At 44.3% G+C, this 23,489-nt stretch overlaps 1 protein-coding gene across 2 annotated transcripts in view; it reads left to right on the top strand.

The window, feature by feature from the left end:
- The window catches only part of LOC146829470 (synaptotagmin-like protein 2), a 704,022-nt gene that overhangs the window by 292,532 nt on the left and 388,001 nt on the right, over positions 1–23,489 (top strand). For both annotated transcript variants that reach the window (XM_085608155.1, XM_085608153.1), the window contains exon 3: positions 6,865–7,016. In XM_085608155.1, coding sequence (XP_085464281.1) covers positions 6,865–7,016 — 152 coding nt within the window. The remainder of the gene's footprint in view (positions 1–6,864; positions 7,017–23,489) is intronic.

Below are 23,489 nucleotides of genomic sequence, written 5' to 3'. Positions count from 1 at the left end.
CGGCTGCCAAGCTGCATGTTCTACACCTAAAGCAGGCGGCCTATCGGGCCCTCGTCACGGGGGCGGCCAGGGGCCTCAGTAGAGAGCAGCAGGGGCGATTGTATGATGTGGGTGATAAGGCTGGCAAATTGATTGCGTGGTTGGATAAGAGGGAGAGAGCGAGTCGCGTGGTTCCTTTGATTGAGAGTGTGGATGGTGCGTGTGTCACCGAGCCGGAAGCCATTGTCTCCTGCTTTGCGGATCATTTCCGCGAGGTCTACTCCCCGGTTTCCCCCTGCTCGGAGGAAGATTCCCATGCCCTGCTTCGGGACATCGCACTGCCCTCCCTTACGGTGGAGGACAGGGATTCGCTGGACGCTCCTCCCACCTCGGACGAAATTGCCTTGGCTATTCGCTCGGTTGCATCCGGCAAGGCCATGGGCCCCAATGGTATTCCCATCGAGCTATACAAGCTACGCCCGGATGTACTGGCGCCCCACCTGCGCGCGATGTTCCTGGCAGCCCACTCGCAGGGTTCCCTCCCGCCGGACCAGCGTCTGGCCACAATCGTGGTGATTCACAAGGAGGGGAAGCCCCGTGAGCGGGTCACATCCTATAGGCCGATCTCGCTCTTGAACGCGGAGCCCAAAATCCTCGCCAAGGTGTTGGCCAACCGATTGGTTGGTGTGGTGGGCGATTTGGTCCACCAAGACCAGTCTGGCTTTATACCACACCGCAACACGGCGCTCAATCTGCGGCGCCTGCACGGGGTGCTCGCGCGGGTCCCATTTGTGCGGGAGCCGGCCATCTTGGCGTCCTTGGACGCCACCATGGCGTTTGACACGCTTGAATGGCCATACATCTGGGCGATGCTGGCGAAATTTGGATTTGGACCGAGGTTTATTAGCTGGGTCAAATTGTTGTACTCGGGCCCATTGGCGCAGGTGGTGGTGAATGGGCGAGTCTCGGCCCCATTTGCGCTGGGGCGGGGCACGCGACAGGGTTGCCCCCTGTCACCTCTCCTGTTTGCTCTGGCCCTGGAGCCCCTGGCGGAGTGGCTGCGGTGGCACCCTTCCATCCGTGGTCTCCGCTGGACCCCCGAGCATGAGGACCGCGTGTCCCTCTATGCTGACGATATCCTCCTGTATCTTGCCTCCCCGCGGAAATCACTGATCGTCCTGGTTGATGTTTTGCGCTCATTCGGTCGCAACTCAGGCCTTGTCATCAACTGGGCGAAATCCTGCGTTTATGTGCTTTCCGGGGAGGCTCCGGTCCTACCACGGGACTGTCCGATCCAGATTGCCTCCCAGGGGTTTCGGTACCTGGGTATATATATCACTCTTGACCCGGAGGCCCGCTATGAGCGGAATTTGCTACCCCCCCTCCAGCGCTTGAAGGAGGACGTGGTGCGCTGGCGGCGTCTGCCGCTTTCGCCGCTCGGCCGAGCGGCCTTGTTTAAAATGATGTCCTTGCCGCGCTTCCTCTACGCCCTCCAGAATACTATGGACTTGGTTCCGGCACGCTACTTCCGTGAGGTGGAGGGCCTCCAGCGGCGCCTGTTCTGGGACGGGAGGCCGCGCATTGCTCTGGCTAAATTGACGCTCCCGTGGTACGATGGGGGGGTCGCCCTCCCGGACATTAAACGGTATTACTGGGCCTCCCAACTAGCTGCAATTAATCATGGCCTTTACGGGCCCGCCTTGAACCCGGCATTTGAGATGGACAAGATGCTCCTGCCCGGTGGCGACTATAATCGAGCGCTCTACTCTGGCGCGCCCGACTCCCGTCTGACGGGACCGACGCGTGTCATGGTGCGTGTCTGGCACGCGGCTAATGCAGCTATGGGGTGGAAGGACCGTTTGACCCGGGCGTCACCGCTGTATGCGTCTGAGAGGTTGGGCTCCCTGTGGACATCGAAGGGCTTCGAGAAGTGGGACACGATCGGAATCAGCACTGTGGGAGATCTCTGGACGAGGGGGGGATTCAAGACTTTTGCGACGCTGCAGACGGAGTTTCAGCTGCAGGGCAGTGAGTACTTTCGGTACCTACAAGTCCGCCATGCGCTGGGCTCCGTCTTCCCGGATGTCGCGTCCATCCCGGAGTCCTCCCCCCTGGAGGACAGAGTGCTGGATGGCCATGTCCCAGACAGCACAATCTCCCTCATATATAAAAAACTGATCAACGACAGATCGTGCCTGCTGACTAGTCTCCGCGAGGCCTGGGTTGCCGACGGGCTGGAGCTGGACGACGAGGACTGGATTTCCGCGGTGGCCTCTCTGAAAGAGGTGGCCATCCCGGCTCGCCTTCGTTTCGTCCAGCTTAAGATCCTTCACCGGGTTTACGTGACGGGGCCAAGGCTTCTACGTATGGGCTTTGCTGGTGACGGATTGTGTAAGCGTGGCTGTGGTGCCCTGGCAACTTTCATGCATATACTGTGGGAGTGCCCTAAGGTGGAGCGATTCTGGCGTGGTGTGCATGAGGTCCTGCGTGTGGTTACGCGTGTCGCGCTGTTGCCTGAAGCGAGGAGATGCTTGCTGAATGTGTGGGAACCAAATGATTATTCGGTCCCGCAGACGCGGTGGGTGACTCTGGGATACATGATAGCCAAGCGTGACATTGCCCAATTGTGGGGATCCCAGAGGCCCCCGGCGGTGTTGGCCTGGAAAGAACATATGGATTGGTGTATGTTTCGTGAAAAGGTGGTGTATGTGGCGAGGGGTAAGCCTGGGGCATGGGTGAAAATCTGGGGCCCCTGGAACGCCTACCGCGGGGGTATTTGTGAGCCGCCGCCGCTACCGGCTGCCTCGCCGGCTCCGTCTCCCTAGATGGCCCCCCTCCCTCAGCCGTGGGCACGCGGTTCCCCAGTCCCTGATCTACTCCCATTCCCCTCTTCAGAGTTCTGCTGCTGGTTGGGATCCCCCACTTATGGAGCACGTGCTGTCACTTTGGATCGCGGGTTGCCTTGCGGGATGTGGTTCTGTGTGTTGTTTTGTTTTGATAAAAGGGAACCGTATTGTGGGCATGGAGCTATGCGGCCTGCAACATTGATTTCTCCTGCTTTGCTAATCTGCACCGCCAAGAGACTCTTGCTGTATGTATGCAATATGCTTTTGTCACTCTAGCGGCCGGCCGAGTGGTTGTAGGCCCATACCTGTAACTTTTTCAAACTGCAATAAACGGTTTCCAAAAAAAAAAAAAAAAAAAATTGCCCTCTGGCACAAGTGTGCCCAGCCTTTGCTAAAGAGTGAGTTCTCCAAATTAGGACAACTTCTGCTTGGCTCCAGACCAGTTTCACATTTATACTGTCCACTGTCAAGTCCAAGGCTACATCCCTACTGTAATCAACTGCCCTGTTAGACTTGGCACCATTGGCGTGAGTCTCCCTTCCAATATTTGCTGTTGCCTCATCTGTTTTTGTTGGTCTAGATGCTTTGGGCACTTTGCCACTGCTGTTCAGTGCCAAAGTGCAAGTGCTCCCTATTGTAAAGTGATGTAATGGATTAGTGATTCCATGATTGGTTATTTGATTTACTTGTCAGACCCTAGTACAGTGCACCATGTGTGCCCAGGGCCTGTAAATCAAATGCTGTTGGTGGACTTGCAGCACTGATTGTGTCACCCACAGAAGCAGCTTGTAAAATGTGGCTCAGGCCTGCCATTGCAGAGCCTGTGTGCAGTCTGGGACTGCCCTGTCGACTTGGCAAGTGCACACACCTGCCAGTCCCTAAACCTTCCCTTTTCTACATGTTAGTCACCCCAATGGGCAGGGTGCACTGTATGTGAAAGGTAGGACATGCCCTGGTGTGTGTGACATGTCCTGATAGTGAATTACAGTCAATTTCGTTTTTCACTATTGCAAGGCTACCTGTTCCCATAGGCCAGAATGGGCAGTTTGATAATAACATCTTATAATCTTAACTGACCCAGGTAACAAGGTAGAAAAACAAGTTTAGTATGCCTGAACTCAGAATGTTAAAATACATCTTTTAGTGTGGGTGATTTTTACATTCTGTGTTTGAAAATACCACTTTTAGAAAGTAGGTATTTTCTTGCCTAACCATCCAGTATGCCTCTGCTAGGTTTGTGTATTCCATGTCTGGTTTGTGAGTGACAGGGGGCTGGAGAGGGCCTTCGCCCCGGCAGTCTGATGGGTCAGGGCTGGGCTGAATAGGACCTGCATTGAATAGAGAGTAGTGGGAGGAGATTTCCTTTCACTTGCCTGAGCCTTCATAGAATAGAGAGTAGGGGGAGATTTCCTTTCAGCTACCTGGACCAGGTCTGCTTTCAACAATGCTGTCTCCACCTCCTGCCAGGAAGCTGCACCAGAACTGGTTTTGACTGGGTACAGACACTCTCTGCCTTCAGAGACAAAGGATTTGTGTGTATAAAAAGGGGGACCCGGACCCCAGAAATTTAGATCAATTCTAAAAATCAAGACAAACCTTTGCCAAGGAGAAGAGCCGGATAAGCTGAAGAGGAATACTGCCCCTGTGCTGTTTGCTGTCTGGGGTTGGCCTGCAGTGGCTGCTTGCAGCCAAGGAAAGGAGAAAAAGGACTTTGCTGTTTGGTTTGTCACCTGCTTGAGGAAAAGATCTCCGAGGGCTTGAAATTGAGCTTGCCTTCCGTTAAGAAGTCTCAGGGACACAAAAGACTTCCTGCAACTCTGCTGGTGCTGCTGGAATCTGCCATCTGTGAGTCTTACCCTTGCCTGAGGTGCCTCCTGCAATCAAAAGGCCTCAGAAGTGGGTTTTGCAGCTGTTCTCTGCAAGAATCGGCGCAAAGCATCGCGAAACCTTGCAAAGCCTCTCGGAACTAGCGCAGGGCGACGTGAAGCCGTGCAGAGTCCCGCCGGGTGACGCAAAGCCTCGCCGCGCAACCCCCAGCACCGACGCCGGACAACACAAAGCCTCGCAAAGCAGCGCAACACATTGCACTTGGGCACCAAGTCTACAAGAACACCGGGGCCACAGTAAGAAACCGACACATCACCTCCCCGCACAGCAAGAAACGGACGCATCACCTCCACTTCAGTAAGGAACCGACGCATCACCTCCCCTGTGTGGCAGTAAAGAACCGGCGCATCACCTCCTCTGAAGTAAGGAACCGACGCATCACCTTCCCTGGGCGTAAGGAACTGATGCATCACCTTCCCTGTGGCTGTTTGTTTGTGACTGTGACGCATCCAAGGTACTTTGTGTTGAAAGTGTTGCATCCATAGTTTGCTATGGACAGAACTGTTTCTACCTTTTGAAAGTCATATTTTTATTACTGTATTGTGGATTTTTGTAGTTTGGTCTTGTTTGGTTTAGATAAAGATTACTTATTGTTCTAAACTGGTGTGGTGTCCATTTGTAGTGTTTTCACTGTGTTACTGTATGTGTTCACAAATGCTTTACACACTGCCTCTGAGATAAGCCTGTCTGCTCGTGTCAAGCTACCAACGGGGTGAGCAGTGGTTATTTTAGAAGTGTATCCCCCTTACCCTGACTAGAAGCAAGAGTCCCTATTTGGACAAAGGTACCTACCTCTGCCAACTAGGGACCCCCATTTCTAACATTCCCCAAATGCTGCAGTGCCATAGTTCCATCCACGCTTACATTCACCCTAAAGCAGTGTCACCTTCCCCTGGATGAGTCTCACATCATTGGCTCAGAGACTATACATCAAAGATCACACATCCCCCTTGGGCATCCACTCTTATACTATCTGACATTCTCATTTATGGCTTTGAAGTTTTTGGATTGCACACCCTATTACACCCACATTTCTGAATACACACTAGGTCACGGTGTTGTAGGTTTTCACTACATTTCCATGATTCTCACCCAGTTACTCCCACTCTCTGTCATGGGGTTTAAAGTTACTCCCACATAATGTTTGCCCATACTGTGAAAATTGTTTTTCAGTTGATTTGAGCATAAATTCACATTTTGTAAATTGCAAAAGGTAATTTGTCCTAGTAAATGAAGCTATTTACCCACCAAAATTGAATTTACGAATGACAATAGATGGTTTGTGAATCTGTCCCTTCAATTGAAAAATATCTGATGTGAATGTTACATTCAACAAAAGGTGTATATACAATATTTCAACTTGGTGAAGACCTTTGGTTTGATGGTTGTCGCATTTTTACTTCCCCATTTGGCCGTCTTTATCTAAATATGCATAACCATTTCCCACATGTATAGGAAAAAAAGAGAGAAAGTGATAAAGGAATAAACAAAGCAAAAGAGAAAGCAATATGGATGGAAGGATGGACGGATGGACGGATGGATGGATGGATGGACGGACGGACGGACGGATGGACGGACGGATGGACGGACGGACGGATGGACGGACGGATGGACGGACGGATGGACGGGTGAATGGACGGATGGATGGATGGAAAAAAGCCAGTAAGCAGGGTGGCTGAGGTTGTGGGTTGTCATGGATGGATGAATGGGTGAACAAATGAATGGAATGACCAACAGATAAACAGAAGCTTAGCAGAGAAAAATCAGCAATTGTAATCAACCTCAAAGCTGTTTGAATGTGTCTCTAATGGTCATATTTTAGAGTTTGTGTGTATGTGTGTATGTATGTATGTATGTGTATATATATATATATATATATATATATATATCGCAAGAAAAAGGTTCCTGCTGAGAACTGGAGACCCGGGGAGGTGGCACGTCAGCTGGCGGTAATAAATCCCAAAGCAAAGGCGAAGTTGAACGCGCTCTCAGGAACCACACAAGGAAATCCACAATGATCAATTTATTACTTCATATGATATATATAGTGGTGGATAAATTGTTGTTCCACCCAACAATAAAATAGACTCTGAGTGCCTTTTGCAAGGATGGTGATTCATTTTTCATTTTAACTTTATTTCTGTTCCTTCAGACGATTACAAGGCTCGCTAAAAGACGAAAAGAAGAAAAAGTTTGTCACAGGAGAATGGTTTCACGATGTGAAAGCTAAACGCTTTGAAGAGGATTTACATGGGTCTGATCTTCTGCGGGCTTCAATCAGGAAGAAAAAGAGCAAAGCACAAAGTAAGTGAAGAAAGGGAACCACAGAAGTAACTCTGCGTGGGAAGGCACTAATCATACGATCTATATTTTTACTTTTGAGAGGCATTTGTCGTCAAGTGGGAACACTGAGTGGATCCAGATCATCCACTGTAGCCTACTGTTAGGCTTATTTAGCATCGAAGTTGGGTACCTGTGTTCACTCTGTTGAGTGGACTGCAGATCTATGAGCCTGGTAGGATCCTTAGCAAGAGTCCCTATCTTGTGGCGAGTAACACAGTCTGAAAACTCCTTCTTATACAGTATTTATAGAGGGAAATGTGTAGACAATATTCAATGTCAATAGAAAACTGAATCGGTTAATCAATAACAACGAAATGTTTGTTTAGCCAGTATGCCCAACATATGGCTCCTAAATCTATTATATTCAGATGGAAATGTTAATGTTCACTTATGTTTATTGCAACACAGCTTTGTAAATATGACACTGAGGTTCTATTGGTAATAGCATATTTTCTTTCTGGGGTCAATAGATAACAAGATGTGCATCAGAGCATTATATTTTGACTGTACAGGAACAAGTAGAAGACCCTGCTGACATAACACATGGAAGCATGTGAAAATCTCTACCACTTTGTGGTCCTGCCAATATATTGCGCCTTGCAAATTATCAAAAATAAATCAAGAAACGCATACATAAATTCTTATGATTTACGTTAGGAAAGGTACAACTACAGACTGTCAATACTGAATAAAGAGGTTTGAAACAATATATATATTTTATAGATGTACTTTCCCCAAGGGTGCTTACCCTCCCACTGACTCGACTGTGTGAAGTACAGTAGATATCGATATGTGGGTAAAGGTACTACTTGGAAAGGTTTATGATGTCACTGTGAAAAAGGATATATAATTGTCAGATTTCATAAAGCCATCAATCGGGAGTCATTAGATATTTGAGTTCATAAACTAGTGCAAACATGGAGAATTACTACATCTATTTGACTACATCCTGATCCAGTGTAGATAGCTTATGGCATTGCTAAAAGTTTTTTGGCAGAAGCTGGTCTTCTTGACTAAACTTGATCAATGGGATATATATAGTTTTGGAACAGCCCTATAGAATTCCTAAGGTCCTTGGACACTATCTTGACTCAGTTGTCACACACCACAAACTACAAGGCCCAGTCAAAATCGGGAGCATTTAGTATATGATAGTTGCGGAACATCCAGAGACAAACAACTAATGTTCCGTCTGCACATGCTTGGGCCACCTCTACCTATTTTTGAGGTGGGGGCGGCTTGGTTTTTGATGATGGGACCTCAGCTGGCTTTGCTGTTGTAAACCTTTAGTCAGTGGTCTATCCATCAGAACAAACTCCCCGCTACTTAGTGTAAGGATTCTGACTCATAAGAAAATTGTAGAAATGTCCCTAATGTACTCAGAGAAAACTCCTATCATATCAGCGATATTTAATTTTTGTTTTAACAATCCCTATTTTGGGGGTTGTTTCTGTAAACAGGTACCATGCTAAGTGGACCATTGGACTGTAAATACCTTTTAAGACGATAGGAGCCTGATTTAGATCATGGCGGACGGGTTACTTCGTCATAACAGGGACGGATATCCGGTCCGCTGAAATATAAATCCCATTATATCCTATGAGATTTATATTTTGGCGAAGAGGATATCCGCACCATTGTGACAGAGTAACCCGTCCGCCAAGATCTAAATCAGGCCCTTGGTCTTTATTTACATTAGTAAATGCAGGGCAACGTAATATTATGAACCAAAAACAAGCCAGATGGTTCTAGCATCTTGTAGGGCAGAACAATGCTCCAAAACAGTTTTATGGCTTTTTGTACAATGTTCTCCTATGCATGTAGTTTTATGAGTTCTCGGCTACCCTTGAGAGCATTCATGTCTCAGCCTTCTTGTTATGATAATTTACAGTGTTGGGAAATGGAACTATCTGTACCAAGTAAAATTTTGTAGTGTATCAGATGCTCTGTGAAACATGAGACTGTTGCTCTATTTGCTCAATAGCAGTGGGTTTCAGTACAGGCAGCTGAGAATCTGCCATAAATATCACAAACCACAAAAAAGTGTAAAGCCTCACCACCTAAAAGGTGTACTAGGTGATCTACCCAAAGAAAATGATAGTTTTTTGGGTTCCAAAGAATGTTTTATAAAGTAACTGTTCCAATGTCACTGGACCTGATGGTCAATAACAGGAGGGGCATCAGATACAGTTCAAGAGGAGAACAGTTACTGCTATTCTGAACTTCATGGTGAACATCACAATAAGGGGGCTATTGGTGCTGAAAATGGGTGAACATCCACAGCAAGCTAAGGATCACCCACAAAACCACTCACACCCCATACTATCTGTGCACCCACTCACACACCCACACAAACACTCACATACCCATTCACACAACCATACAACCACTGACACCCACTCACAGAACTATACAACCACTCACATGTCCACTCACAGATCCATACAACCATGCACACCAGCTCCCTTACTCATATGGTCACTGACACACCCATTCACTCACCTCTACGGCTAGTAACACACCCAGTCACTCACCCATACAGCTACTCACACATCCGCTCAGTCTCCAATACAGTAACTGACGTATCCAGTCACTCTCCAAAACAGTCAGCGATACAGTTTCTCACTCACACATACAGCCACTCATAGACCCACTTACTCACCCATACTGACACAGCTACTCACCCATGCAGCCATCCACAAACCTGCTCACTCATCCATACAGCCACTCACACACCTACTCACTTACTAATACCGCTGCTCACACAGCCACTCACCTATCCATACAGCGACTCACACACCTTGTTATCCATAAATACAATTACTGACACAGCCATTCACTTATGCATACAGCCACTCATATACCCACTCACTCACCCACCCATATAGCCACTGGCTCATCTACTCACTCACCAATACAGTCAATAACACACCCAGTCACTCACCCATATAAGCACTCACACTCACTCACCTGCGCACTCACTCACACACCAACTCACTAAGTCAATGCATCCACTTACACACCCAGTCACCCACCAATAGAGCTACTTACAGATCCAGTCACTCTCCCATAAAGATACTGACACAACCGCTCACTCACCTATACAGCCCGTGACACACCCACTTACACATCCATACAACCACTTGCATGGATGATGTCATCAGTGATGTCACTGACCATGTCCTAAGTGATGTAAGATGTGAGGTCATAAGCAGTGCATTGCAGGGGCACAAGTTATAGTTAGCCCAGGTAACTGTAACTGCTGAAAAGGTTTTGTACAAGTGAAATCTGAGCCTAACTATAACATATCTGTGATCTTTGTTTTTTCCAGTGACTGAATTAATATATATATATATATATTCACTGAAAAAACCATAGGTTTCACACATGTTATAGTTAGCGGAAATTTTAGTGATAAAAAACCAATGAAATTCCCCCGTTATAGTTAGTGCAGGCAACTATAACTCACGCGACCGCAATCCTCTGCTGATGCTAATACTGTATTTAGACACTTATTTACCCATGTCTTCTTCCATACATTTTTAGCTATACATATATTACAAATATTTTTTTTTCATAAAGACACATATGTCATCAGCAGAAGATTGCGGTCGCGTGAGTTATAGTTGCCTGCACTAACTATAACGGGGGAATTTCATTGGTTTTTTATCACTAAAATTTCCGCTAACTATAACATGTGTGAAACCTATGGTTTTTTCAGTGAATTTGCAAGGTTTTTTAAATGCTAATTCCTAACTATAACGTGTGTGAAACCTATGGTTTTTTCAGTGAATTTGTACGGTTTTTTAAATGCTAAGTTACTTTACGCCATTCGTGGCGTGCGCGCCCACTTAACGCAGTTCGTTCCGTGCACGCACGGTGCGCTTCGCGCACCGTGCGCGCACAGTGATCACGCGGTGCGCTTCGCGCACCGCGCGCCCACTTTACGCAGTTAGTGCCGTGCCCACGTTACGCTAGATGGGCCATGTACGCACGATGCGCTTCGCGCACCGTGCGCACATGGAGGACATATGATGCACTTCGTTTTGAAAGGTAATATTTTAATTTTTCGCAGTAGTTATAAGCCATGCACAAATGGTGCCCTTCGGGCACCATTTGCACACGGGGTGGAGAGAGTGTGGATAATTTTTTTTTTTTAATATTTTTTTTTATTATTTTCATTTTTCACAGCTGTTATAAGCCATGCACAATTGGTGACCTTCGTTCACCAATTGCACACGGGGTGGGGTTATTGTGGATAATTTTTTTTTTTTTTATATTTTTTTACCGTACGCGTACGGTAAGCGTTATCGGCGAAATTAGCGAAAAAATAAAAATTCCGTTTTTGGCCTTGGGGGATCTTTGGGGACTCCCTCTACATGGCTATGTGTGTGGGAGCTGTCAAAACAGCCCCTTTACATGTTTTTGTGCTTTGTTTGTTAATCATCACTCTCAGTGCGAGAGAGAAAATGGCGGCCGCCGCTTCCTGGTTTCGGCCGATTCGAATGTTTACTAAGATCTAAGAGCCAATCATAATTGCGCTCGCGCACGCCACCGTACGCGTACGGTAAGCGTACCGTAAGCGCACCGTAAGATGGCTCAGATATATATATTGATTTAAAGGCTATTTTCTCAGAATCTACTGAACAGATTTACACCAAACCTACAAAAGGCACTTCCTTGACCTGAGGACTACCTCTCTGCCAAATTTCTAGTAATTCTGTTCAGCCGTTCGGGCTGTAGCCCTGTCTAAAGGTCCTATGGAAAAATGCATGGGAAAAACGCGTTTTGGGACCCCCCTTTTATCTCAGCCCCCGCTTGACGAATCCCCCCGAGACTTTCAGGGTAGGAGCGGAGCGTAGCGCCCCACCTATTTTGAAAAATTCGCGAGGATTCGTCGACCGGCGCCAAAGTTATTCAAAATAGAATGTTGCGGATTTCCTATGGAAACGTGGTCCTAACTATAACTACCTACTGGCGACCGCCAGTAGGTAATATATATATATATATATATATATATATATTCATTCACTTAAAAAAACATAGGTTTCACACATGTTATAGTTAGCTGGACATTTCACTCGTAAAAAACCAATGAAATTCCCCCGTTATAGTTAGTGCAGGCAACTATAACTCACGTGACCGCAATCCTCTGCTGATGACGTCAGATATTACATCACTGTATTTAGACACTTATTTACCCATGTCTTCTTCCATTAATCTTTAGCTATACATATATTACAAATATTTATTTTTCATAAAGACACATATGTAATCAGTGATGTAATATCTGACGTCATCAGCAGAGGATTGCGGTCGCGTGAGTTATAGTTGCCTGCACTAACTATAACGGGGGAATTTCATTGGTTTTTTACGAGTGAAATGTCCAGCTAACTATAACATGTGTGAAACCTATGGTTTTTTAAGTGAATTTGCAAGGTTTTTTAAATGCTAATTCGTAACTATAACGTGTGTGAAACCTATGTTTTTTTCAGTAAATTTGTACGGTTTTTTAAATGCTAAGTTATGTATTTATTTATTTATTTTTATTTTTTTCAGGTTTTTCACCGTGCGCGCACCATGCGCGCACGGTGTGCTTCGAGCACAGTGGGTGCTCGGTGCGCTTCGCGCACCGAGCACCCACGGTTCGCGGTGCGCGCAACGTGCGCGCACCTCGCGATTTAAAAAAAAAATTATGTTTTTTTCGCCCTTGGGGGTCCTTCTGTGACCCCCTGACCAAGGCTAGGGGGTCAGGAACTGTCCACTCTGCCCCCTTTTCACGTTCTCCACGTTTTTTTTTTCACCCCCTCAGACTGCGAGAGACAAAATGGCGGCCGACGCTTCCTGGTTTCGACCGATTCGAATGTTTACCGACATCTAACAACCAATCAGAATTGCGCTCGCGCACAGCAGGGTGCGCGCACAGTGCGCGCACGGTGCGCGCGTATAGATATTGATATGCTTTTAAATGCTATTTTCTCAGGAAATACTGAACAGATTTACACCAGACCTGCAAAAGGCACTTCCTTGACCTTATGGCTACCTCTCTGCCAAATTTCACGTAATTCTGTTCAGCCGTTCGGGCTGTAGCTGCGACTAAAGGTCCTATGGAAAAATGCATGTGGAAAACGCGTTTTGGGACCCCCCCTTTTTCTCGGCCCCCGCTTGACGAATCACCCCGAGACTTTCAGGGTAGGAGTTGAACGGAGCGCCCCATTAGTTTTGAAAATTTCGCGAGGATTCGTCAACGGGCGCCAAAGTTATTCAAATTAGAATTTTGAGATTTCCTATGGAAACTAGGTTGTAACTATAACTACCTACTGGCGACCGCCAGTAGATAGATAGATAGATATATATATATATATATAGATATATATGCCACAAGGAATCGCCTCACAACTTGCACACCATCATATATATATATATATATATATATATATATATATATATATATATATATATATATATATATATATATATATATATATATATATGCCACAAGGAATCGCCTCACAACTTGCACACCATCCTCGTACAAGAGACGAACACGGACCCAATAGTAGGTGCTAGTTTTCTTTATTCAGTCCAATAATCACGCACCACCGCCATGCCGCGTTTCGGCCTACCAGAGGCCTTGATCAAATGGCGCCATAGTCAGAAGCCTGAACTTTTAAAGTGCTAGTGCAAGGTCACGTGCAAAATCCTATTCATGGACATAGAAAGCAGATTTTCTCGTTGATGTATCGTAACTGGTATAAAATACATACATATATCTGTATAATACATTGATACCTTAACGAAAAAAGAGGGGGCAAAGAATGTGTAGTGACTTGTGCAGTAACCACTTGTTTGCGGAATGTGAATACATTTAAAATTAAAGTGCCAATTGACAATCGAAACAAAGCAGTAATGATGTTAATTACACAAGCTAATACATTTCCCATATATTGTCCATCAAGAAACGTAGTCGTAATGACTAAATGTATGTGTATCAATACAATTCATTCTTGTTTCCTTCCGGGGGCATAGACAAATATATGGACAAACAAAAAGATAAGATGATAATGTGCTTGCTGGGTAAGCATCCAATTGCTGCCTGTCACGGAAGGGATTTATACAGTGAATAACATTAATTGATTACAAATGTTAAATAATATAATCTCAAGTGAGTGTTATACTCTATGGCAGTTGTCCTGAACCCTATTATGGTGGAAGATAACAAAATCCCTTCCAAGTATGGTATAGAGTAAGGATTATCATTGCACTTTGTCCCTGTGTTTGTCCTCCTTCTACCCTGAACATGGATGGGTTAATCCCTGTTAATGGAAACCTGAGCTTGAAATCAGTATCCTGCTGATGTCACTATGGCCTGCTGCGTTTGACTATGTCCTAAAGTGCTCGTGCTGAAAAGTTTAACACTAAAAGTTTACGTGACTAAAAAAAGGGGGGGGGGGAGGAAGAGGGGGAAGGGAAAATAACTGTGCATATTTATGCACATATTTCTGGGAGAATGGGCAACGGGTTGAACCAACCCTGAGTAAATACTGTCAGACTGCTGGTGGCCGTTTGACTCATAGCCACGTATAAAAATCTTCACTGGAGTTTAGTCCATTCGGCGTTTTCGAGTCAAGCTCCAAAATATATCGTGTTTCTAATCTCCTCAGTAGGGCTTCTCGGTCACCCCACGTCAGAGTGGTGGGACTGAGTCAATGACGAAGTAGCTGAGATGGTCTAGACTACTTTTGTGTTTCTCCATAAAGTGTCTGGCTACTGGGTAGGAGACGTCATAGTTGGTAATGGCCCTCATGTGCTGGAGTATACGTTTGTGTGCCTGCAATTTGGTGGTACCAATATATTGCAGGCCACATGTACACTCCAGCACATAAACTGCGAAGTCAGTCTTACAGGTTAGTTTTTTGGTGATTTTACATGGTGTTTCAAAAAATGGGGAAGCATAAGATGTAGTGCTTTTGCCCAGTGTACACGTCTTGCAGGTGGAGCACTTGATGAACCCTTTGCTGGCTTGAAGCCAATTGCCTGCCTTGGTGCCTATTTCGGGGCTGCTCTTCACTAACATATCGCTCATTGAGCGAGCCTTTCGAAATGTGAGGGCAGGGGCATTAGGTACAGTCCCGCCTATCACCGGGTCATTGCGTATCAGAGCCCAATTTTTCTTAAAGATTCTACGCAATGTGTTTTGTTGGCGGCTGTATGTTAAGATCAGTCTGGGTGCATCTGCTTGAATTGAACCTTGGTTGATGGCTAGTGTTGAATCAGATTTTAAACTGAGAACTTGGCTTCTTGAGAGAACTCTAGTTTTGGACATGGCTTTGTCTATTACTGATGAAGTGTATCCCCTAGCTAAGAACCTAACTTTGCTCTCCTCTTGCGCTGACCAGCAATCCTCATCCATGCTGCAAATGCGCCTAATGCGCAGCATCTCTCCATAGGGGATGCTGCGGATGAGGTGCTCAGGGTGATAGCTATTGGCATGGAGCACAGTGTTACCTGCAGTCTTTTTGCGATGGAGTTTGGTTTCAAGTCTGCCATTTAGTGTGAAAATTTCCACATCTAAAACGTTGACATTGGTTTGACTCATCTGTGCTGTGAACTGCAGGTTCAACTGGTTAACATTGATGTCCTGAATAAAGCTGGAGGCAGCTGACTCTGCACCTTTCCAAACCAAGAATAGATCGTCTATATAGCGATACCAGACAATGATGTTGTTAGCCATGATATCGAAAAAATCTTTGTGGAGGACTTGCTCCTCCCACATGCCCATGTGCAAACACGCGTAGCTTGGGGAGAAGCAAGCCCCCATTGCCACGCCTCTTAGCTGGTGGAATACTACATTTTGAAATAAAAAGTAGTTGTTGTTAAGACATATAGAAATCATTGCCAAGATCATTTTGCCATGTTCCATCATGTGCATTGGTTGGGTTCTGAGAAAGTGTTCCACCGCCTTCATCCCGTCTTGATGGTGTATGCTGGTATACAGCGCGGTTACATCCAGAGTGATCATCCAGTAATCTTCCTGCCACTCGAGATTCTCAATTTTCCTCAGGAAATCATTAGTGTCCTGCAAATAAGAGGGCAGTCGTTTTACATATTCCTGTAGGAAAAAATCAATGTACAAAGAGGTCTTTTCCATGATGCTGCCCCTGGCCGAAATGATAGGCCAGGAGGTTTTGTGTGTGTGTGTGTGTGTGTTGCAGAACATTAATTTTTGGCTTAAAAAAATAAACTTCGCCTTCAAAAAACAAGTTTGCCGTTGTGCCTACCTTTTGTCTGACTTGTGTTTACCTTCGCCTTCGGTAAACAGAGCTTTCCTGTAAGTGGCAGTTGGATAATTGTCAATATTGAACAGAACTGGAGGTAGAAGGAACATGAAGTCTAGCCAGCTATAAGTTGTTCTTCAAACAGTGTTTGTGTCCGTGTAGGTTGGGTAGGTGTCCAGAGCAAAGGGGCTAATCATTAGATAGGTAGCAGACTAATCCCAGAAGTCGGTAACATAATTCCATTCCATCATTCTTCATGTATCATCCATAATGTGGCCGCATACTGACCTTAGCACACCAGCCAGTACTATGAGAATGTCTTTTGAATAAACTTGATTTGTCAAAGTCTTCAATTTTAAGACATAATTACAGCCCCTGCACTACAGCAAGATAAGCACAAACCCCACGAACATTCTAGGGCTGCGATGAGGTCCATATTGTGGCGTCAGTCTGCCTTGAATTTATCACAAACTATATCTTGAAGATATTTTGGGATCAGGGTTGTGATAGATTAGTTGTCAAACTGACTTGTTGTATGGGGTGGGCTTTGCATCCACCCCTTACTGCCTTTTGCTTTCTTCCACCTGTCTCTGTCAGCCATTGGCTTCAAACTTTGTCAGTGACATGCTGGCTCAGCTACATGAAATATTCATCTCTCACCTAATATTGTTGGCTGTTTGGGTGTATCCTTCTGCCTCCATTTGAGTGCCTGAGTTTAAGTACATGATGCACTATTTTAAGAAAAGAGTCCACTCTCTCCAATCTAGGTATCTCCCTCCTCTCTGTCATGTTCTAATGTACCACTGATATCTGTGTTCTCATATCACACATACCTATTGGCTAGTCAATCTTTGTTTCAAGTAAGTACTCAACAAAGCACAAGCTACTCTGGATTTATTTTACAAGGCTTATCTCGAGCCACCTTTCATTATCTGTGTGTTATTTCAAAGTATCTTTAGTGCCGCACATGAGAATTTGCATGTATTGTGGCTATCTGCAATGCCAGTGCCCTAGCATTTATTGTCATTTGTGCCCTGTATACAAGTAGGTTTTCACTGTATTGTGCATTTGTGAACTTCTCCCCTCCTTTGACAAAGAGGATTAGATGTAGCAATGGTCTAAAATGCTATAGAGCTCTCCTAGGGTTGCCAATGGTAATATACAAACTCTTTAGAGACACCTGGGCAGATGTAAAGATTCCAGGTAGTGGCAAACTGTCTGAGCTCATATGTAGCAAGTTCGAAGTTCAACAGGGATGTATGCTTTCCCCCGACTGATTGACATCCAGGTCAGAACTTCGTGGAATTTGTGGCGGAGTTAGCATATTCCCTCCAGTGGCAGCTGGCATTTAAGGAGGCTGGTGAGGCAGGAAGTAAAATAATAAAAGTTATAAATAAAATTTTTAAATTACATATACCTTCAATCCTGGCGTGACATCCTCCCCAACCGGATGCAGGCTTCAATGCGGGACCAGGAAACAGCAGTAACCAGTCCTGGCGTTGCTTTCATGCAGCATGAAAGACATGCCAGGACTACGATAGGAGGGAACTGCCTCTCTTGCTGCTCCCGAGGGCATGGAAGCCCTATGCTGTCTCTAACCCAGCTGTCATAAACAGCTGGGTTATAGAGGTTTAAACAGCACATGTCTGTCTGGTGGTCGCACGATGGCCAGCCAAAAAGACATGCACACTCTAAACCTGAAATGCCCTGCCCATCACTGCTTTCTGCTGCTGCCTGACTGGCAGCAACAGAAACCAGAAAGCCTCATCCTGACTCTCGGGGCGGGGTTTTGAAAAATAAAATGTTAATAAATGGACTTTATTACCATTCTATTTTTTCATATCTGGGGGAAATTTGGTTAGTGGGGTGACGCTCCTCCGCCTTAATGGAGGAGCCGCCACCGATTCCCTACTGAACTAGGTGGAGAACACACCCCTGCACTTGTATTTACTGCTCACAGATGCCACTTACAAATGCCTGCGGGGAGGAATTAATATGTTAATAAAATGTATAAGCCTGCATAAAGATCGTGTTCTAGATATGGACAGAAAAGAATAATCACTGTGCCTGTATAAATGGCACATTGGTGGCTGTAAGCATGAGAGATTATCGATTTTAATACTCTTTGTAGGGGCCGATTCTGATGGGGGCAGGAAGGGCTCAGATCGTCAGTCGGAGCCCTCCTGCCCGCAACAAATGTGCCGTTCGGATTCCTTTCCGACTGAGCCATTCGGAAATGAATCCGACTCGGTTTTGCAGATGGCTTACAACGGGCTCGGAGACCCCGTCTGCCATCTGGAAACCTTTCAGTACTCCCCTGGCTGGCTCTTTCTGGCTGAGGGAGCACCATGGCAGTTTCCCACTGCCTTAATGTACCGGTCTTTCCGGCACAAAAACGCAGTGGGAAACTGGCTTTGGGGGCCCCAGCAGGGCCCCCATCGGTGCGTGGCTGCCGAATGGCGGCCTAAGGGGCACCTATGGTGGCCCCCTGTTGATCCCTGCACCTGGTGGCAGGCACCTTGAAGTGCCTGCCACCAGGTGCAGGGATGAACTGCTCCCCTGCTCTTTCAGTGGGAGCATGCATTCGGTTCAGAATGCATACTCTCATTGCAAGGTATAGTCATGCCACTGAACAGGGTTCGGTGTCATCCTACTTGCAGGTCTGTAACCGACAACAGGAGGTGGTTCGGTTACAGTTCCTGACCGATGTCAGACAGAGTCCGGTCCGTCCGACATCGGAATCAGGCCATTAGTTTATTAATTGATAAAAGGCCAATAACCAGAAAGTGTTTAAGAATAAATTTAGAATGTTCAAATCCGTTTAGGCAATTTACCCTGACCTGGTCTCTGGATCCTCACCCTGCTGTGTTCACTGATAATCTGGTCATTTACATACATCTAAAAGCCCAATTGGTGTTGTTCCAGTGTGTACCCATAAATGTTCAATAGTACGGGTGAAAAGGAGATCCCCGCGGGAATGCCATGAAGAACTAGGAATTATTGATCCCAAACTGGTAGGTGGGCATGAGCTAAGGATGGACTAATGCATCCACTCCAAGGCACTCCTTGAAACTTGCATCTACTCTGTAAGAAATTTGACTAAATTAACAGGCTTGGAGCAGGTTGTTAAACACGGACGGGAATTTGTCTTGTGACATCTCTCTGCAAGATTTTGCTTAAAAAGGGAGACTTGAAATGTGCCTGTTGTACCATGGATAGTATTTCAGAGACCGTCTTTGGTTTCTTGACTGCTGGGGATAGAATATTTTGCTTCATGTGATTGCGGACAGCAGATTAAGGAGTAATTATTCCAGCGGCCAGTAATTAAAAACACTTCATGGCATGCTGCTCACCATCACTCTTCAGACAGGTTAGAAGCTTAAGCTTACCAGCTGGCTTCCTCAATGTTTTTCATAATCCTATGTTTGACGGTAGTAGTGTGGTAAGCTAATTATGGGAGGAAGAGGGAACAGCAGAAAATAAAATATTTTATATTTGAGGATGGTTGGTAAGTCCTCACAGTGTTATTGAGAAGCATGTGGGTTATTTTCTAGAGGTTTAATATGTGTAAGTTCCACCAAAATATTGACTATTTCACCTTATTGGTTGGCATCATACCCTCTTCTGGCCCCAGTGACTACTCTGTAGTAGCCTCATCTGTGCATTCCACATCAGGTTATTTTATGCCTCATTGTAGGTATGTAACTGTTGACACATTAGTTGTGAGCCTGCCCAGGTTACTAAGCTTTCAATAGTACTTCTCATTTGTCTTTTAGTTCAATGCATTAATTGAGATAAAGGAGTATATCGAATGTTTCAGCACTGCTTAAGTGGGGAACTACCAGCAGGGCTTTTGAGTTTGATATCTCTGCTGGAAGTTCTATTTGCAATGAAATACTGTTCATTTTCCTTATTTTCCTAAATGGAGAATTTTCTTTTTATGAGAATATCTGATATGACATCTTGGTCACGCAGACCAGAAAATGTTGTGACAAGATGTGACATGTATTTTTAGCTGTAGTGCTTTGATATACTTTGTAAAGACTATGACTATATTTAATGCATGAACTGCACCCTAAGTGGGTCCTCCCATTGCTGGTCACGGCCTAGATCTCCAGTAAGGATTGTCTCTGGGTTATCCATACATTTGATGAAAAACGATATTATCAGAATTTCCTGACGTAGACATTGCTGCTGTATTTATATTATGCTCAGAAAACAGTTTTTGAAACCTAGAGAAAGATGCATCACTTCTGCTTTGTAGCACCTGTTCTGTTCAATCATACAATGTTCCTCCTAAATATCTACTCAAAAATAATGTTTGACTATAAAACTAGTGTAGACAAAAACATCGAAGGGAATTATATATATTTTTTACTTTACAACAATATCATTGAAAGTTAAAATCTAGTTTACTGTCATATTTTTTATTATGTTTAATTTTACTCTGTTATGTATGCATTTCATATTCATATTATTTCACTTAATTATATTTTTAAATAATATTATGGTAATAAAAATATATATTTTTTGTATTCGGGTTGTTGGGTTTATGGGAACATTGGGTGAGTAGTTTTTAAATTATATATTAATTAGTAATGATTTAAAAAGAACAAGAAGTATATTTTTATGTTTTATTCTTTAATATACAGTTCTAATATTATATATTTTAGGAATAATGTTATTGTTTAACTTTTTCAATATATTAATTTTATGAAAATAATTAACTTTTATTTTAATTTATAAAAATGTTCATCACAATTCAATATATATATATATACTTACCATTATAATGTCAATACTTTGGACCACAATATTTTTTACATTTACAATACGTTTATTGGGACAATTGTCCATAAAATATTTTCACAAAATAAAAACAGTTACATGATAAAACATTCAAAAACCACAAGTCCACACAAAATAGAAAACGTATTCTAAACCATTTTTAAAACACTGGCAACAAAAAACATGATTTGTGCATTCCTACTGCAACATCCATAAAACGTATTTCAGTCAGTAATTCCATTGCATCCAACTTCAAATATGTCTGCTATTTTAAAAATAGGGGTCTTAAAAACTTAATGCAGGCAGACTTATAAAAACGCAATCCATGAGAGCATGACACAAGGAACATTTCATATTCAAGGGACACATACGGAAACTTTTTTCGGCCTGTAAATCATTATACTGTTTAACACTTTAGAAAGTTGTGTTCCACCCAAGTCACACTTTTCAAATTTCATTGCATAGCCTGGGATCAGGCAAATAAGCCCAATAGAGAAAAACAGCTGCCAGGCCAAGAGACTTCAGTGTGAAGTTTATCAAAGGTTTCTCCCTCAAGTATAACCTAGATGATTCTCTCAGAACTTGTTTGCTTGGAAAGGGAGTCCATATTCTAATTGTATCCCATGAAGAATTAATTTGTTTATGGTCTCTCGTCCTAAGCTGAACATCCATGGCCTGCTTCCTTTCGCTAGCAAGAATTTCATCCCAGCATAATTTGGAAACCTTTAAAGATTCAATATCTAGAAATAGCTTATTGAGAAACCCCAGAATGTGGGAATTAGCCTGCAGATCCCAAGGAACCAAAATCAAGTCCCACATATATATTGTGGATCGTGGTTCCTTGTGGAAGTGACAGTAACCTCCTACGGCCAAACCCCTCCAACGTATCCCAGTTACAGGAGAGGCCAAGTGCAAGAATCTCTTCCACATACAACACCGGGGGTGTATTTTCCCTTCATAGGCTTTCATAAGAGGAGTGAGTACCAAGCTCCCATACCGCTGGTTAAACTTAACAAGGCACCCTTCTTGTCGCATAAATCTGGACTTGACACTCTCCATGTGAACATCCGACTTTAAATTCCCATGAAAGGGCAACCCCAAGTACTTATAGGAGTCCACCACTTCCACCGCTAGTGAATACAAAGTCCAGTTAAAATTAATTACTTTTTCCCAAAAAGCATTACTTTTGTTTTCTCTAGATTCATTTTTAAGGAACTCTATTTACTGTATGCATTGAGGAAGTCCAATTTCCTTTGCAAACCAAGTGGGGTATAGTCTAACAGAATCAAATCATCCGCATACAGCAGACATAGGATAAGGCATCCCAAAACTTTTGGAGAGAATGATTTTGATAATTATGATCATTTTATGACTGCTGGTAAGTCTGCTAAAAAAGAGACTGAAAAGCAAAAGAGCCAAGACACGCCCCTGATGCAGACCATTCCGAATTGGAATCTTTGTGGTAATCTCCCAGACTGGTCAATTTCCACCTGTGCCCAATTATCAGTATGTGATGCCTGGATCATACTAAGTAGTTAAGAGGGCATCTTTTAGGAGCTGTTTTTCCCATTGCAGACCCCTGTCTACTGTATCGAAAGTCATAAGGAAATCAATAAAGCAACAGCATAGCTTCTGATTAAGTTCTAAAGATTTCCAAATAATAGCCTAAAGAGCAAAGCAATGATCTACAGTAGAATGATCCTACCAGAACTCTCCCTGCTCAGTTGGGATGATCGTATTCTCTCGTGCCCTTTCGTTCAAGTGGGACAACATCCAGGAGGCTAATCAATCTATAATGTGAGGGATGCGAGCCATTGCCTTTTCTTAGTATTGGTTTCACTATAGAACCTCCCCACAAAGGTGGATATTTCTCTGTTATGACTATCCAGCAAAACAAATGTGAGAAGACCCTCGCCCACCAATTGCTATCCTAATTAAGACAGTGGGGATATTGTCGTTCCAGGGGGTTATTGTTAACTTAATAGGGTCAACTACCAACCTTATCTCTTTCACCGAGAACCAATTGGGCTCCATACTCTCAAAAGGGCCCACCTGGGGATTAGACAACATAGATAATGGGCCGTATAAACCCTCCAAGTATGTAACCTAGTTATTTTCCTCAATCATATAGGTAAGCCCCCCTCATAAGGATTACAGGTTTCATTTGCTTTGCACCAGAACTCTCTCCTATCTCCTGAATTTATTACTTCCAGCACTCCATTCCCCTGGCAATAACAGAAAGTGTTTTTTTGTCTCTTTAAGTAGATGCCTGTATTTGAGATTTTAAACTATCAACTACCTATTTAGAAACTTTCTCTAGCCTCAGCCTAGATTGTTTAGATACCTATCTCAAAAGGCTTTTCATTTT

This window comes from Triturus cristatus, chromosome 5_2 (assembly GCF_964204655.1).
Source record: "Triturus cristatus chromosome 5_2, aTriCri1.1, whole genome shotgun sequence".
In the NCBI taxonomy this organism is placed as follows: domain Eukaryota; kingdom Metazoa; phylum Chordata; class Amphibia; order Caudata; family Salamandridae; genus Triturus; species Triturus cristatus.
Note: the sequence above shows the minus strand (reverse complement) of the source record. Positions and strands in the feature narration are given on the sequence as shown.